The following is a 14004-nucleotide window of genomic DNA, read 5'->3' as shown; positions in this document are numbered from 1 at the left end:
AGGGATTCGAGTGCCGATACCTAATCGCGACATTGTGTACATCGCGGTGTCTCGTCGAATGTGATTTTTGTGGCGTGCGCGGCAGTGCAGCTGATCCGGTCCCTTCATCGAAAAGATGAGATATTTTTGTGGCAGTTCCGTCCCATCAAACGCACAGATGGGGGAGACTCGTGCTGTTCCGTTTGATGCGCATGCATGATTGATGAGGCACAACAGGCTTTGGTCTGAATCCAGAAATCCAGAATTGAACGCTGCTAGGCCTGATGCACTCGCTCGTGCCGACCTAACACCTCACCGCGATGGGCATCAGCGAATGCGATGAGGGGCTAGAAACGCACACCTCTCGTAGGGTTAGACAGTGTAACCACGGCTTTAGCCTCAGCCACCACCATTATGCTTGCGGACCATAAGTGCCCGCCATGGCGCATATTTCGTGTACTTGGACCTTTCCAGGCCTCCACATCGAGGCCCGGATCTGGTGCACGGCGATGGGTGGCGAAAGACTCCGAAAGGCTCACGTCGACTGATGCGACATGGTGGAGTCCGAATTTCTTCGCGATCCGCCAGGACATGAAAGGGTGAGTCTCGTTGAAGTCTCGGGCTGTTGGGCGTGGTGGCGCTGCTAAGCAGAAGCAGAGGCAGATGCCAATCGGGCATAGGGACGGAAGGCGCAACACGGAATCAAACCTCTGCGGATGCGAGGCGAGAGAAAAGGCACACGGCGAGGCGGTGTGAGAACACAGCGCGGGGGATATGCGAGACGGTTTCTGCCCAGAAGGGAAACTGAGTGGAGGGGCGTCAGGAAATTCATGCAGCAGCGTCACTGCTGCCCGACGGAGTGTGCAGGTTACCCCTGCGCTGGTCTGACCCGTGCGATGAAACCCAGAGGGGAGAAGCGACACGTGCGACTGATGGTGTTGTAGTCACGACAAACACCTAGTGGACGGTCGGATAGTGAGATGATGATTGACAAGATGTGGGCCACGACAAGACGGCGCGAACCCCGATGTCATGCACAGCATACTAGCGATGAGGTGGGGATTCAATATCTACATGTATATCAGCTTAGAGCGAGAGGCTTCATTCTCAGACTAGAGACGTGCGCGAGGCCTAGAGCGGCTCCACCCGACACTACCGAGTCCCCGATATCACGCCTATTTAGTCGGGCTGCTACAGACGGTGGCGCATCGAGGGAAACACGACGCGCCGGCAAGAGGTAGTTTTTGGATTTTGGATTTGGGGCGTCTGTGAGGTCGGGAGTGGATCGCAGAATCTGTATACCCTCCGGCGATAATCAACCAGAGGTAACGAAACACCACAATGATCCCAGCGACACTCGGCCGTCAGCCACAGAAGGGAGCCTTCCAAATTGGGACGTCAGCCAGACCCCCCGAGCCGGCACCGGCAACTAGTGGTCCCCAGACTTAAACGACGTGCACAAGAGCATGATGCGTTTCCTACATTTAACGTTCCTCATAGCAGTATCCCGGCCCTTTCTTCCTCTGTGGATTATCAAGACTCTTTCTTCGTCTTAGTAGCGTCTCGACCCTTTCTTCCTCTTAGTGGTATTCCGACCCTTTCTTCGTCTTGGTAGTATCCCGACCCTTTCTTCCTCTTAGGATTATCAAGACTCTTTCTTCCATAGTAGTGACCCGACACTTTCTTCCTCTTAGGATTATCAAGACTCTTTCTTCCATAGTAGTGACCCGACACTTTCTTCCTCTTGGGCGTATTCCGACCCTTCCGCAGCAGGCCGAAAAATAGATTCGGGCAGCTGTGCGCATGCTTGGGATTTTTGAAGCAGGAAATGCAGCTAGGGGGCATCGAAAGCCGGAGTTAAAGGCCAGCAACGGAGAGCAACGTGGTAGGCGTGAGGACCGATACACAGGGAAGAGCATGCGGGGGACAAGGGCGTGAGACGCCTCCTCACGACCACGCCCACTACAAGTCTTCATCACCAATGTGGGATCTTCGTGATGAGCACTGCAAATGTCTCGAGTCGTATGCGCCCCCGTCACTGCATGTTCTACGCGAAGGTCGTCAGCTGAGAAACCTCCAAGACGACGCTCCCAATCGCACTGTACAGCAGTCGTCACGTAGAGACTGACGACATGCACACGAAAGGTACTGCAGAAGTCGGAAATGGCGTTACTCGATCCCAACAGGGATAATGCAGCGACCTCATGCGAGGCATCATGGAACACCCGGTTGGCAAAGAAGAATACTTGTTTTCGTCCCGCGTCTTGCTTTCCGAGTAGCCTCAAAATATCAGCGGATGCTGCCTGCCAGTGTGAACGAGAAGCAGGTCGACTAGAAAGTCGGAAAGAAGTCGCAGCATGACACCTGAAGATGAAAGCGTGCAGGACCAGACCTTACAACTTTCGTGCTGGCCTCAGTACGGATAAGATACAGATGGGCTCATCTACCGAGTTCCCACCACCAGAGAGGGTGGAACGCCTCCGGTCACCTAGGTCAGCTGGAGGCTCGCGATACATTTGGTTCAGTTTTACCTATGCCAGGGACATTGCAGATTTGAGGCTCGAGTGGCGTCGCAGGATGTCGTTGTCAATTGGAAGATTGAGAAACGCTCTACGCAAACATACACGCTGTGGCGATGTAGTCTCGGGTCGCACATCATTCTTCAGGAGGCCGCACGAGATTATGGTGTTGCCCTCGGAGGTACCACAGCTCGTTTTTGAGCTGTATAGGCTTTTGGCGCTTCCAGGCTTCACAGGCACGGTGACCATGTCCTCATGTCCTCGGTGAGACTGTCCCCTCAGGCACATGACGGGGTAGAACAGTTGGGTCTCGATGCGAGGGATGGCAACAAATTTGTAGGAGGTACGGACAGTGCTTTTCGCCGACAAATTGAACGCTCCGGGCGTAGGAATAGATGAACGCAGCGAATCCTTTTGCGCGTAAGCCACTTGTGCCGAGCTCGAAAAAAACCTTCGCCGCCCGGCACTGTTGCGGCCGAATCAGGATGCCTACAGACGGAGGGGTTGCGGGAGAGGACCCCACGTCGTAGCTCTGTGCCTGCTTGCACCTGTCAAAAAGAACAGTCACCTCTCAAAAAGAACACCCCCCCAAAAGAACAGTTCATACTTTTCAGCCCGTATTTGCTCTGGCGACTGCACTGAAAGCCTCTTCCCGCTGCTATCATTTCACGGAACGCCAGGAGCGAACCGCGCTCCAGATATCAGCTCACTGCTGAATAGCCGTCCTTCGCACACAATCCAGTGTATTCGGATACGTTGACTCAAACGGGAACAGGGCGCGTGTTAAGCAGAACATGAGTTCAAAGGCCTGGTGGCCTTGCCAGTGCCTCTCCAGGTGGCGCCGTCGCACATCGTGCTTCTGTGGGAGCAGATGAAGCGCAACTTACCATTTTGTCAATGCTCATTGGTTCACCGTGCCGCGAGATTTGTATGATGGTGACAGGCGCTTCCAGATGGGGAAATCTTCTTTGGTTTTCGTTTCAAGGAAGCTGCTGCACGCCAGCACATGGCCAAACATAAGCATCGCTCCAATGTCGGAAGGAGCAACCACCCCGAGGATGACACTCATTTTGCGTGTGAACCCAAAACCTCGTGCGTATCAGCCACGCCACCGTAATGGCCAGTCTCACGGACGACCGATAAAACGAAACCTAGAGACAGAGTGTTAACGTGTTGCCCTTATAAGGTCGACGTGAAGCGACCTGGCAGAAAGCGTTGACTCGACCGAACTCCTATGTTCTCAACCCCGACGTGTGTAATGGTAGAGCGAGACTTTGAGCAGAGGCGCAACCACGAGCTCGCTCTGATGGCGTAGGGCGTAGAAGCGGTTGAATGCGGAACTACAGCTGCCTCTTTCGTCTTCTCGTGTGAGGTACTTCACAGGACTCAAGGAATGTAATGATGAAGCTAGCGTTTTTTAACATAACGCCTGGTGGTCCGTCAACGGCCGCATTGCAACGAAGCTATGTCTGCATGTGCTGCACCAGATTTAAGAGGAAGACAAAGAGGACGGCACAAGATGTAGGTCTCCTGCCAAGAGTGTCTGGCGGTGAGACGGCAGTTATGTAAGGAGCGGCTCTGTGATGCCTCGAGCGAGGTTCCGTCTGTCGGTTCGTCCGAAACGCGGTATGACTCCTACTAACACGACCCAGGATTATACACGCAGACGGATGGGCTGCTCTCACGCTTCGCACGCTTCGACGATCGATGCTCCAGAGTGCAGGCCAGGTTCAGCGCCGGCTGAAACAGCCGAGTCGCCGTTTCGGCATCGGCGTTTTTCCACAACAGAACCGTCCGCCCCGGTCTGGAGGCACACGTTGCAAGGCTGAATTCTGTTATTGTTTCGAGGTGGAAGCAATCGAACACGTCTGGTTCTGATCGTGCTCGGATTGACCCATCCGTTCTCCATGCTGCTCTGTTTCTACTCTCCATTCGTCTGAAGGATGCTGTCTAAGAGGACAACACCCCGATGGGTCCACTTGACTCACGGCCAGTTCCTCGAAATCCGCTCCCCGAATTCGATCGCCTCCGCAACCCCCACGAAGCCCCGGCTAGCAGCGCTGCTGACGGGGGCACGGCCACCGCCGCAGATGAGGCATGCATGCTACAGCCGTCGTTTTTTTTTGTGTGGCAGTGGGATTTTAATTGGTAAGCGAATTGCTTATCAGGTATTTCTCGTCTCGGGTCAGAATTAATGCTCAGGGTTGGCGGCGAGGCGTCGAAAAGCCACCGTCAATCCTGTCAAGTGTTGCTCGGGTAAACCCACTCAACTACAAAGGGGAGTCGCGAGGCCGGTGCGGCGCCCGCCTCTAGTCTAGGATGAGATACACTGGTGGGCTGTTTACTCTCGGTCACCTTAATCAGACCAGCTGAAAATATTTCGCTGCTTGGATTCAGCATGTCTTGAATGGTAGCGTCTGTAAACTCGCGAGGGACGTTTGTGTTTCGGGCTCTCTTTTCCGCCATCTGCCCACAGGCCTGCAGCGGGGGTGCGCCGGGGACCCTCGATGCTCCGCCTCAATCGATTCTTGTGAGTGGCGAGGGTAGATCGAACTCTCATATATATATATATACTCTGTGACTCCAAAGAGTTTTTATTTCCAATGATGATGTGAGCTTCCTAGTGTGACATATAAGGATCTACGGTGTCGCGTATCTCCTTGGGCAAGTCTACGATGAGCGGTCCGGTGCCAGCTCCGTCGGTGGAGGCCCGACAAGGGTATGGCGCATTTGCGTCCTCAACGTCTTCCCAGCAGAAGAACCTCTCGCGTCGAGGAACGGAGCTCATGGCTGAAGAGGCGACTGAAGCAGTGCACACTCGACCAGGCAGTCCCGACAGACGTCGATTCTCCTCCACCTCCCAACTCTCTGGCGTCGACGCCGGCGATCACGAACCATCGCCGACAGGGGCGGCTCGACGGAGTCGTCGAGGTCTCTCGCTTTCCAGACTCGGCGGGCGTCACGCTATTCTTCCAGACAGGCGTCTCGGGCTTCGACTGCTGTCTGTGTTTATCACCGTCAGCTTGGGCATCTATCTCACCAAATATGCTTTTCGCTGCATCTTGCCGTCTCGACTTGCTGGCCAGAGTTCGGAAACAGCCTCCTCTGGCCTACACGAGGGGAGGCCTATTTTCCCGCTCTCTGTTTCAATTTCGTCGGCAACTCGACATGCGCGCCGTCTGGCGGCAGCGGATGGGAATGGCGGCAGCGGTGAATCTCAGAAGGATACAGAATCCAGTGAAGAGATCAAGGGCTCTTTCTGCGAGTCCCCAGGAGAGAGCGGAGCTGTGAGTGCCGGGCTGTTGGCGAGTTCGGGTGAAAATGACCAAGGGAGGGAAGCCACAACCGGAGGCGCACGGGCGCCTGCAGTAGGGACGACTTCCTACGTCTTGGGAGTGGGAGGCTGGGGGGGTGACCCGCCAGGAGACCATCACGGTGGACACTCAGGCGCGACGCCACTCACCAATGGCCAGTTTGCGGGGGAAGGTTTCCCACCGGGCTCCGCATCGGGAGAGGCGGCGGCGCTTCGGCAGTTAGCTAGCCAAGTGATGAATGCTGCAGCCAGCGCGTCGGTTTTATTGCCAAATACGCGCCACAGTACAGCACGCGTACGGCGAGCACTCCAGCTGATGTCGGAGGCCTACAGCGTGCTAGTGGAAGAGGCGAGCTCGCTGGACGCGCCATCTGTCGGAGAGCGCGTAGCCAAACCACCCCGTAGTGCCGCGGGGCCCGATGAGGCGAGCCCTAGGGGCATTGGCCACCAGGCAGCAGGCGATGCTTTTCTCACTCCAGAGCACCAGTCAAACGCTAAATCCACGTTGACCAGTGGCGGGGCCGCCAGCGCTCTGCCAAGCATGCAATCGCCTCCCCACCCACCCCGGCGTTCCTTCGTCTCTGGATTCAACACCTGGTATGGGGCAGGATCGAGGCTAGGAACAATTTTCGAATCAGGTAATTCCGAGCAACAGACCGAAGGCGATGAAGACGACGATTGGGTGCAGAGCAGGAGCGCGTTCTTCAAGATAGGCACGAGCGGCGGAGAAGATGAACAAGACAACTCTTCGCTGGAGGAGGCGCTGTCTGTCCTGCGAGGAGAGGAGGACTCCGAAGGAGGATGGAATCCGTTCTCGTCGGCAATAAGCACCAGTTCGGCATGGGACACGTTTTTGACACAACAGCGTGGTGAACAAGAGACAGCAACACAAGACGGCGGCGCGACTGGAGACTGGGGAAACAGACCGACATACAGTGCGGTCCTGCAGCGTCCCTCGCGGTCGACATCGGAGCCGCCGCCGAGTAGATCCTCGAGGGGATCGGTCTCGGTAAAAATACTGCATGGCCGAGATCGAGCAGGAGGGTTGCAAGGCCGGGCACCTTCGAGCCAGCGTCGACAGACGTCAGTCGAGCGAGGCAACCAACCCAGCGGGCCTGGCTTTCCTGGCAGGAGACCCACCAACCGTTTCCAAAGCATAGATCGGACCGCGGGAGGCAGGCGAGGAGGGTGGAGGACAGACGGTCTGTCAAGGCATGCACCGAGTACGCCGGCAGGGGAGAGGAAACCGGGGCTAGGCGGCGCGGGGAAGACCCGGCAGCGGGGTACAGGTCAGGGCGGGAGCGGTCCAGGGTCTGAGAAAGGAGGTGGAGGCGAATCGTCGAAGGATGTGGAAAGACGTGGTGGGGATTCGGGGCAAACGGGCGGGAGTGGAGGGGCAATTGGAGGTTCCGGCGGGGGCGGACGACGGCCGGGCGACGACGACAAAGACGATGAGAAGAGGAAGAAAGGGACGGGATCGTCGAGTGGAGGAGGGGACAGGAAACAACAGGGGAAGAAGAAGGAGGAAGCAGAGAAGAAGGAGAGGGAGAGGAAGGAGACGGAGAGGAAGGAGACGGAGAGGAAGGAGACGGAGAGGAAGGAGAAGGAAGATCGAAAGAGGAAGGAGGCAGGCGATCAACGTGGGAGTCGAGGAGTGAGCAGCGAAGCAGAACGATCGAGTGCGGAGAAAGGAAGGAAGAAGACGGCCAAAAAAGGGGCGGATAAGCAAACCACGAGAACCGATGGAGGAGGCGAGGAGGCTGCCAGTCAGACCAGTACGGCGACGGAGAGTGAGAAGCGAGATGTTGAAAAACCGAAAGACGAAGACACACGCATGGAAGGAGACAGCAAAGGTGGTGCACCCATATTGTCACTTGAGGAGACTGGGAGTGGCGAAGGCGGACAGCATGGGGCGGACGGTACTGCAACCGGTTCCGACGACGGCGATCAGGACCAGCCTCCGGCGCCAGCCTCCGAGAAAGACGAGAGCAAACAGAAAAAGAGCGGTGCGGGAAAACGGAAGCAGAAAAAGACTGGTGGAAAGCAGGGACGGCAGACGAAAGGCGGAGACGGTGAGCCGTCAGCTGGCGCCTCGGAAGCCGGAGCTGCGGCGACAGTGCGATCAGTCCCGGGGGGAGACGCCCCTGATGGAGACGGAAAACATGTAGACAAACAGGGAGACGGCGACGCGCAGGCCGGCGCCGAGGGAACGGCGGGAGCGCCAGGGCAGCAGAGTGAACAAGATGAGGGGGCTGAAGAGGCGGGTGAGCAGAAGACCGTCGCTGGGGCTGACGAGGCGACTGATGAGGCGGCGGCAAAGAGGGAGGCAGAGCGAACAGGAGCTCGGCCCAAGGTGCCTTCGACAAAGTCCAAAAAGAAACCGAAGAAGAAAGGTCAGAAGGAGGAACAGCCGGAGTCGGAACCTCCAGCACCTGTCCCTGAAGAGGACACAACGCCGGCCCGCGGCAGAACCAGGCATCGCACACATTGGGCGGCTACAGGGGCGGGAGCAGAGGGTGGCAAGAAGGCTTCAAAACCTGCTGCTCGGTCTGCTGACGGCGGGAGAGAACAGGATGGTGGAGCGGCTGGTGGGGTCTCAGGAAAGTTGCCGAGGGGCCCCGGAGCGAAGGCGTCGCCTTCCCCAACTGTGGATTTCGACGCCATTGCGGCGAAGTTGAAAGCAAAACTGCTGTCCGTGCTGTCTCAATATGAGGAGAAGCGGAAGAGGTTAGAGGGTACCCCTGGACTACAACAGGTTTTGGACAGTGCTTACCAGCATAAGCTTTCGGAAGAATGTGTGGAACCGAAATATTACCATGGCCTCTCTACGGCTGTCTTGCTGGAGACCGAAACCACCTACAGACTGGATATTTTGTTGGAGGTTGCATTCAAGTTCCACGACATGGAGGTGAAACGGAGAAAAGCAGAGATTCGCGTGGCGCGCGGTTCCAGGGGTGACACGTCACAAGTTGACACCGCAGGACTCGAGTCGGCCAATGAAGAGTCGTCTTTCGAGGGAGTTATTAGGAGCCTCGTCGAAGCTAGCACGAGTTCTCGCGACTCGATGGTCAAGCTCCTAGCAGCGGATAAATGGTTGCGAGGTTACCAAATAGTACATCGGCTGCTGCCACCATTGCCGGAGATCCAGCTGCCATCATTCTCCCATCAAGGCGGACGCTCTCCTGAGTCCAAGGCAAGTGCGAACTTATCTGATGAACACCCAGTGGCAATGTCCGACCCCCTTGATGCGGTTCATCTTCTGAAAGATCGTCTAAATCAGTGGAAAGGTACAGTCGAATTGGTTATAAAAGATGCAGAGGATAAATGGTGGGTTCCGCCGCCCAACGCAGACGAGGCTACGCGGCAGCACGACCGTACCGTAGCGCTGTTTGGAGAGGCAGCTGCGTTCATGGTGTGGAAGGAATACACGGCAGCCCGCGATAAATTGAAGCTGGATGAGGCGGCCTCGTCTGAGTCGGACCCTGCTAAGAAAGAGAGATTGGATCGTGCGAGCAAGCTGCTCATGAACCTCCGAAACGCAGAATTAAAAGCCAGCAACAATTTGTTCACGACCTTTTGTGAGTCATATTACGAAACAGGAAGGGCCAATGCTAAAAATCCACACTCCCGGTGGGATCCTCTTCCCAGTAACGACCATGCGCCAGACATACGAGCCGCCATGGAGGCCACTGGCGTGGGGGCCTCTGGAGCTTCAGCGCCGACTCAGGAAACAGAGCCGGAAACGGCCGAAGCTCCCAAGACGCAGTAGAAGCAGGCACGCGATAGGTTCAGTTCGTAGACGGATTCGAGTGCCGAGCACAATAGAACTTGGATCCAGTAAACAAAGACCTCCAATCGAGACATTCTGTGGGTGGCGGCGGCCCACTGAATGTGCTTTTTGTAACGGGCACGGCGGTGCATCTGACAGGTCCCGTCACCGGGGGGACGAGCTTTTCTTTGGCAAAGCCGGTATATCTGCAAAAACACTGGGGAAATCTGCCATCTCCACTTGTTGCGAATCCATGATTGCGAACACACGAGACTGGGTGGTAGGAACCCTGAGCTGACCTCGCGTAGGATGGATTCTGTGGCGCTTGTTGATAGAACTTTCTCTGTGGTGGACTTCCACGATGATGAAGAGAGGGCGGAAACGCACATGGCTCATAATTCTCCACACTGTGACCCAGCCTGGAGCCTCTACCGGCACGGCTGTAGTAGTGGATCTCCAATGTCCGTCTTCGCACACATTTTACTTGCGGCGATCTGCCGAAGTCGCCGCTTGGAAGCCACTTTCGGCGCACGGCGATGAGTGGCGAAAGACTCCGAACGGCTCACGTCGACTGGTTCGAGGCATGGTGGAGTCCCAATTTCCTCGCGATCCGTCAAGACTTTGTAGGAGGTGGCCTCGTTGGTTTCTGGCAGGGGTTGGGCATAACCACGCCTAGAAGAAGCAGATGCCGATGTCAATCGAGCAGAGGGAAGGCGGGTGTAGGGTGGAATGAAAGGCGAAGTTGTGAAGCGCAGGAAGAAGCACACAGTGCGGCGGCGCGAGCACACAAGGACGGGGAGGACGGGCGTTATTTACAAGGCAGAACGGAACTTTAGTGGATGGGTGTAAGGGGGTTCACGCAGCAGCATCGCTGCGTCGCTGCTGCCTCCCTAAGGGATGCCCTTGACGGGGCGATGCTCTGAATTCTTAAATGGAAGCGTGGTGGGAAACAGAGTGTGACTGATGGTGTTCCATACATAGCCGACACCTGGTGGGAGGAGGCTTGATCACGGATAAAATGACTGGCAAGAACTGGTGAACTAGGCAAGGTCGTCAACCTCGGGTAACGCCGAGAAATTGGCAATTCCACTGGGACTGGGGGTATTTGCATGTAGATCATTCTAGTGTGAGTGACCTCCTTCCTCTATTCAGAAACTTACGCGATGACTAGAACGGTCACGCCCGACGCTACCGATCCTCCGATCAGTCAGCTCATTAGACACACTGCTACAATCGGGGGTACACTGTGAGAAAGCGCATCAGCCTGCAGTAGCTACAGGTAGTGGTTCAACAGGCGGGGCCTAAACGACATCGGCATTCCACCGGAGAACTTTTGTGCCTTTTGCCGATCGACAAACAGAGGTAACGAAACACCGCAATGACCCCAGCGACACTCGAGAGCCTTCACCCATACGAAGAAGCCTTATACTGATGATCACGAGATACACCGGCTGAGTCGGTCCGGGCACCGGCGGTACACAGGCGTGAAACGTACCCGAAGGTAGCGGTGGGATGTGCTTTTTTCAAAGAAGCGGTAGGTGCAGCATTGCAGGAAACATTCGCAGAAGGCACGAAAATGTTCCGAACACCTGTAGCCGTGCTATCGTTCCTCAAATCAAGACAAGTAACACAAAGCGAATGCCCACGACCGAGCAGCGACATTAGAGTGATGGGCCTGACACTGCTTGGAGGACAATACGAAACGGAAAGAAACCGAACAGGGCTGGAGGACTGTAATCGAGTTCATGCTTTCACATAACTGATTGAGTTGGCATTCGACAAGATAAACTATAGCTCGCCTTGATCTGAGGAGTCCACCAGTAGAAAGTATGGAATGCCTTCGTTCAGTTGGATGGCCCAGAGGCCCGCGAACTAGAAGATGAAGCAAGTGCAGCAGGAACCGCTGCAGATACAAGGAGCAAGTGGAGCGACAGGTTCACGTCGTTGTTTGCTCAATCAGAGGAATGAGAAACGAATAACGGATTGGGACACGCTGTGACGCAGCACGCTCGGCTCTCACGTCAGCGGGAAGGAGGGAAATATGTGGTGTTTGGGATGCCGTCGGAGGCATCGGCTCTCGTGTCTGAGCTGTAACGCTTTTTCGGTGTTCGTGACATCACAGGCTCAATGAACAAGTCCTCAGTGATCCTGTTGGCACAGGGGGCATGAAGGGTTAGAACCGTCAGGCCCTATTACCAGGCATATCAGCCGATCTGTTAGGGGGGGCGGCAGCCACCGTGCTCCTGCACACTGAAGCCGACGTTAGAAAAAGACAAACCCGTCGGCCTTCTTTTCCGCAGATGCTTCTCGAACCGAGCTCCGTGGAACCGTTTGACACCTGCCGATTTTGCGGCATGAGCAGTGTCTGTGCACCAAGAGGGTTGAACGGAGAGGAGTCCCATCAGGAGGCTCTCGGGTTGTTTGTTTGAGCCTCTGGATTTCACACCTTCAAACTAGTACTTAATGGGGGGTACATCGTCCAACCTACACCAATACCGACTTGTGAACAGATATATGTACTGCATTCTGTAGTGAAAGCCACGCCTGACTGCTATCATTGCAATGCTGCGACATGACGGGACCGCGCTTAAGCCATCAGGTCGCTACTGAGCAGCCGTCGCCCAGCACAATCCAGCCATGTTGATTACAGCGTGATTTACCGTTGAATCGCGCGGGGAGCAAGGAATGTGTTGACAGGGATAGCGGTTCGTTTTCCTGGTGTCCCGCTCGGCGGCTTTCCCGCCGTGCTTCTATCTTCGCTGCTGTCCGTGTACGCGGGTGCTGCGCGCAATGGGACATTGCTAGTGCTCGTAGGTCACCGTGTCGCGAGGTTGTGTCATGGTGGCAGATGCATCTAAATGGTGAACTCGTTTTTGTCGTGAGGTGGCGGAACTGCTGCTTCTGCTTGCTAGCACTGTGTCGATGATGCACAGCGCTCCAATTCTGGAGGGGAGCAGCGCCTCGTGGACTACGCTCTTTTTGCGCGTGGTCACGAATTTTCCTTCGTATCTGTCACGCCACCGTGACAGCCGGTCTCGAGGACCATTTTTTGAAACCCTGCAAACAAAATGTATCGTGGTTGTCCACGCAAGATGCACGGAACGGGGTCTGCCGAGTCTTTTCCTGCGAGGCGACCTGGCAGAAAGCTTCGTCGCGGCAGAACTCGTCGGTGCTCAACCGGCGTATGTAAGGGTAGAGCAACATATTGACGAGACTCTGGGGAATGTGGTGGCTGGTCTGGAGGAGAACATGTGACGGATGGAGTGAGGAACCTGGAGGCGGCTAAACTGTAACGTTGCTGTGTTTTAGAATGCTCCAGATTCAAGGGGACGGCAGCGCTGGGGAAGGCAGAGGGTGGACGTTTCCTGCCTAGCGTGTCTGGGGCTGACAAAGCTCTTACACGAGCAGCGGCCCTGTTACGCATCGAGCGGCATTCCGTTTGTCCTTTCATTCGAGAAACAGTATTACTCGTACTGACACTGCACAGCGGGAAGCCGTGCGACGGATGCAGACTATTAATTGTGTAGACTGCAGCCCACATCAGCCCAGTGGCGGGACGGCGCTCAAGCGTGTATTAAATTTAGCGACACAAAACACACCCGACTCGCACTTTCGGCATCGGCGTTTTTCCACAACAGAACCGTCCGCCCCGGTCTGGAGGCACACGTTGCAAGGCTGAATTCTGTTATTGTTTCGAGGTTGAAGCAACCGAACACTTCGGGTTCCGATCGTGCTCGGATTGACCCATCCGTTCTCCATGCTGTTCTGTTTCTACTCTCCATTCGTCTGAAGGATGCTGTCTAAGAGGACAACACCCCGATGGGTCCACTTGACTCACGGCCAGTTCCTCGAAATCCGCTCCCCGAATTCGATCGCCTCCGCAACCCCCACGAAGCCCCGGCTAGCAGCGCTGCTGACGGGGGCACGGCCACCGCCGCAGATGAGGCATGCATGCTACAGCCGTCGTTTTTTTTTTTGCGGCAGTGGGATTTCAATTGGTAAGCGAATTGCTTATCAGGTATTTGTCGACTTGGGTCAGATTTAATGCTCAGGGTTGGCGGCGAGGCGTCGAAAAACCACCGTCAATCCTCTCAAGTGTTGCTTTCTGGTAAACCCACTCAACTACAAAGGGGAGTCGCGAGGCCGGTGCGGCGCCCGCCTCTAGTCAAGGATGAGATACACTGGTGGGCTGTTTACTCTCGGTCACCTTAATCAGACCAGCTGAAAATATTTCGCTGCTTGGATTCAGCATGTTGGGAATGGTAGCGTCTGTAAACTAGCGAGGGACGTTTGTGTTTCGGGCTCTCTTTTCCGCCATCTGCCCACAGGCCTGCAGCGGGGGTGCGCCGGGGATCCTCGATGCTCCGCCTCAATCGATTATTGTGAGTGGCGAGGGTAGATCGAACTCTCATATATATATATAT

General features: G+C 55.7%; 1 protein-coding gene across 1 annotated transcript; it reads left to right on the top strand.

Annotated features, from left to right (window-relative positions):
* Positions 1-5173: 5173 nt before the first annotated feature.
* On the top strand, positions 5174-9580 carry NCLIV_016570 (hypothetical protein; the record flags this gene model as incomplete). Its single annotated transcript, XM_003881849.1, has 1 exon — positions 5174-9580. One exon carries the CDS (start codon positions 5174-5176, stop codon positions 9578-9580), a length of 4407 nt encoding a protein of 1468 aa, XP_003881898.1.
* Positions 9581-14004: the final 4424 nt, after the last annotated feature.

Source organism: Neospora caninum, chromosome VI (assembly GCF_000208865.1).
Source record: "Neospora caninum Liverpool complete genome, chromosome VI".
In the NCBI taxonomy this organism is placed as follows: Eukaryota; Apicomplexa; class Conoidasida; order Eucoccidiorida; family Sarcocystidae; genus Neospora; species Neospora caninum.
Note: the sequence above shows the minus strand (reverse complement) of the source record. Positions and strands in the feature narration are given on the sequence as shown.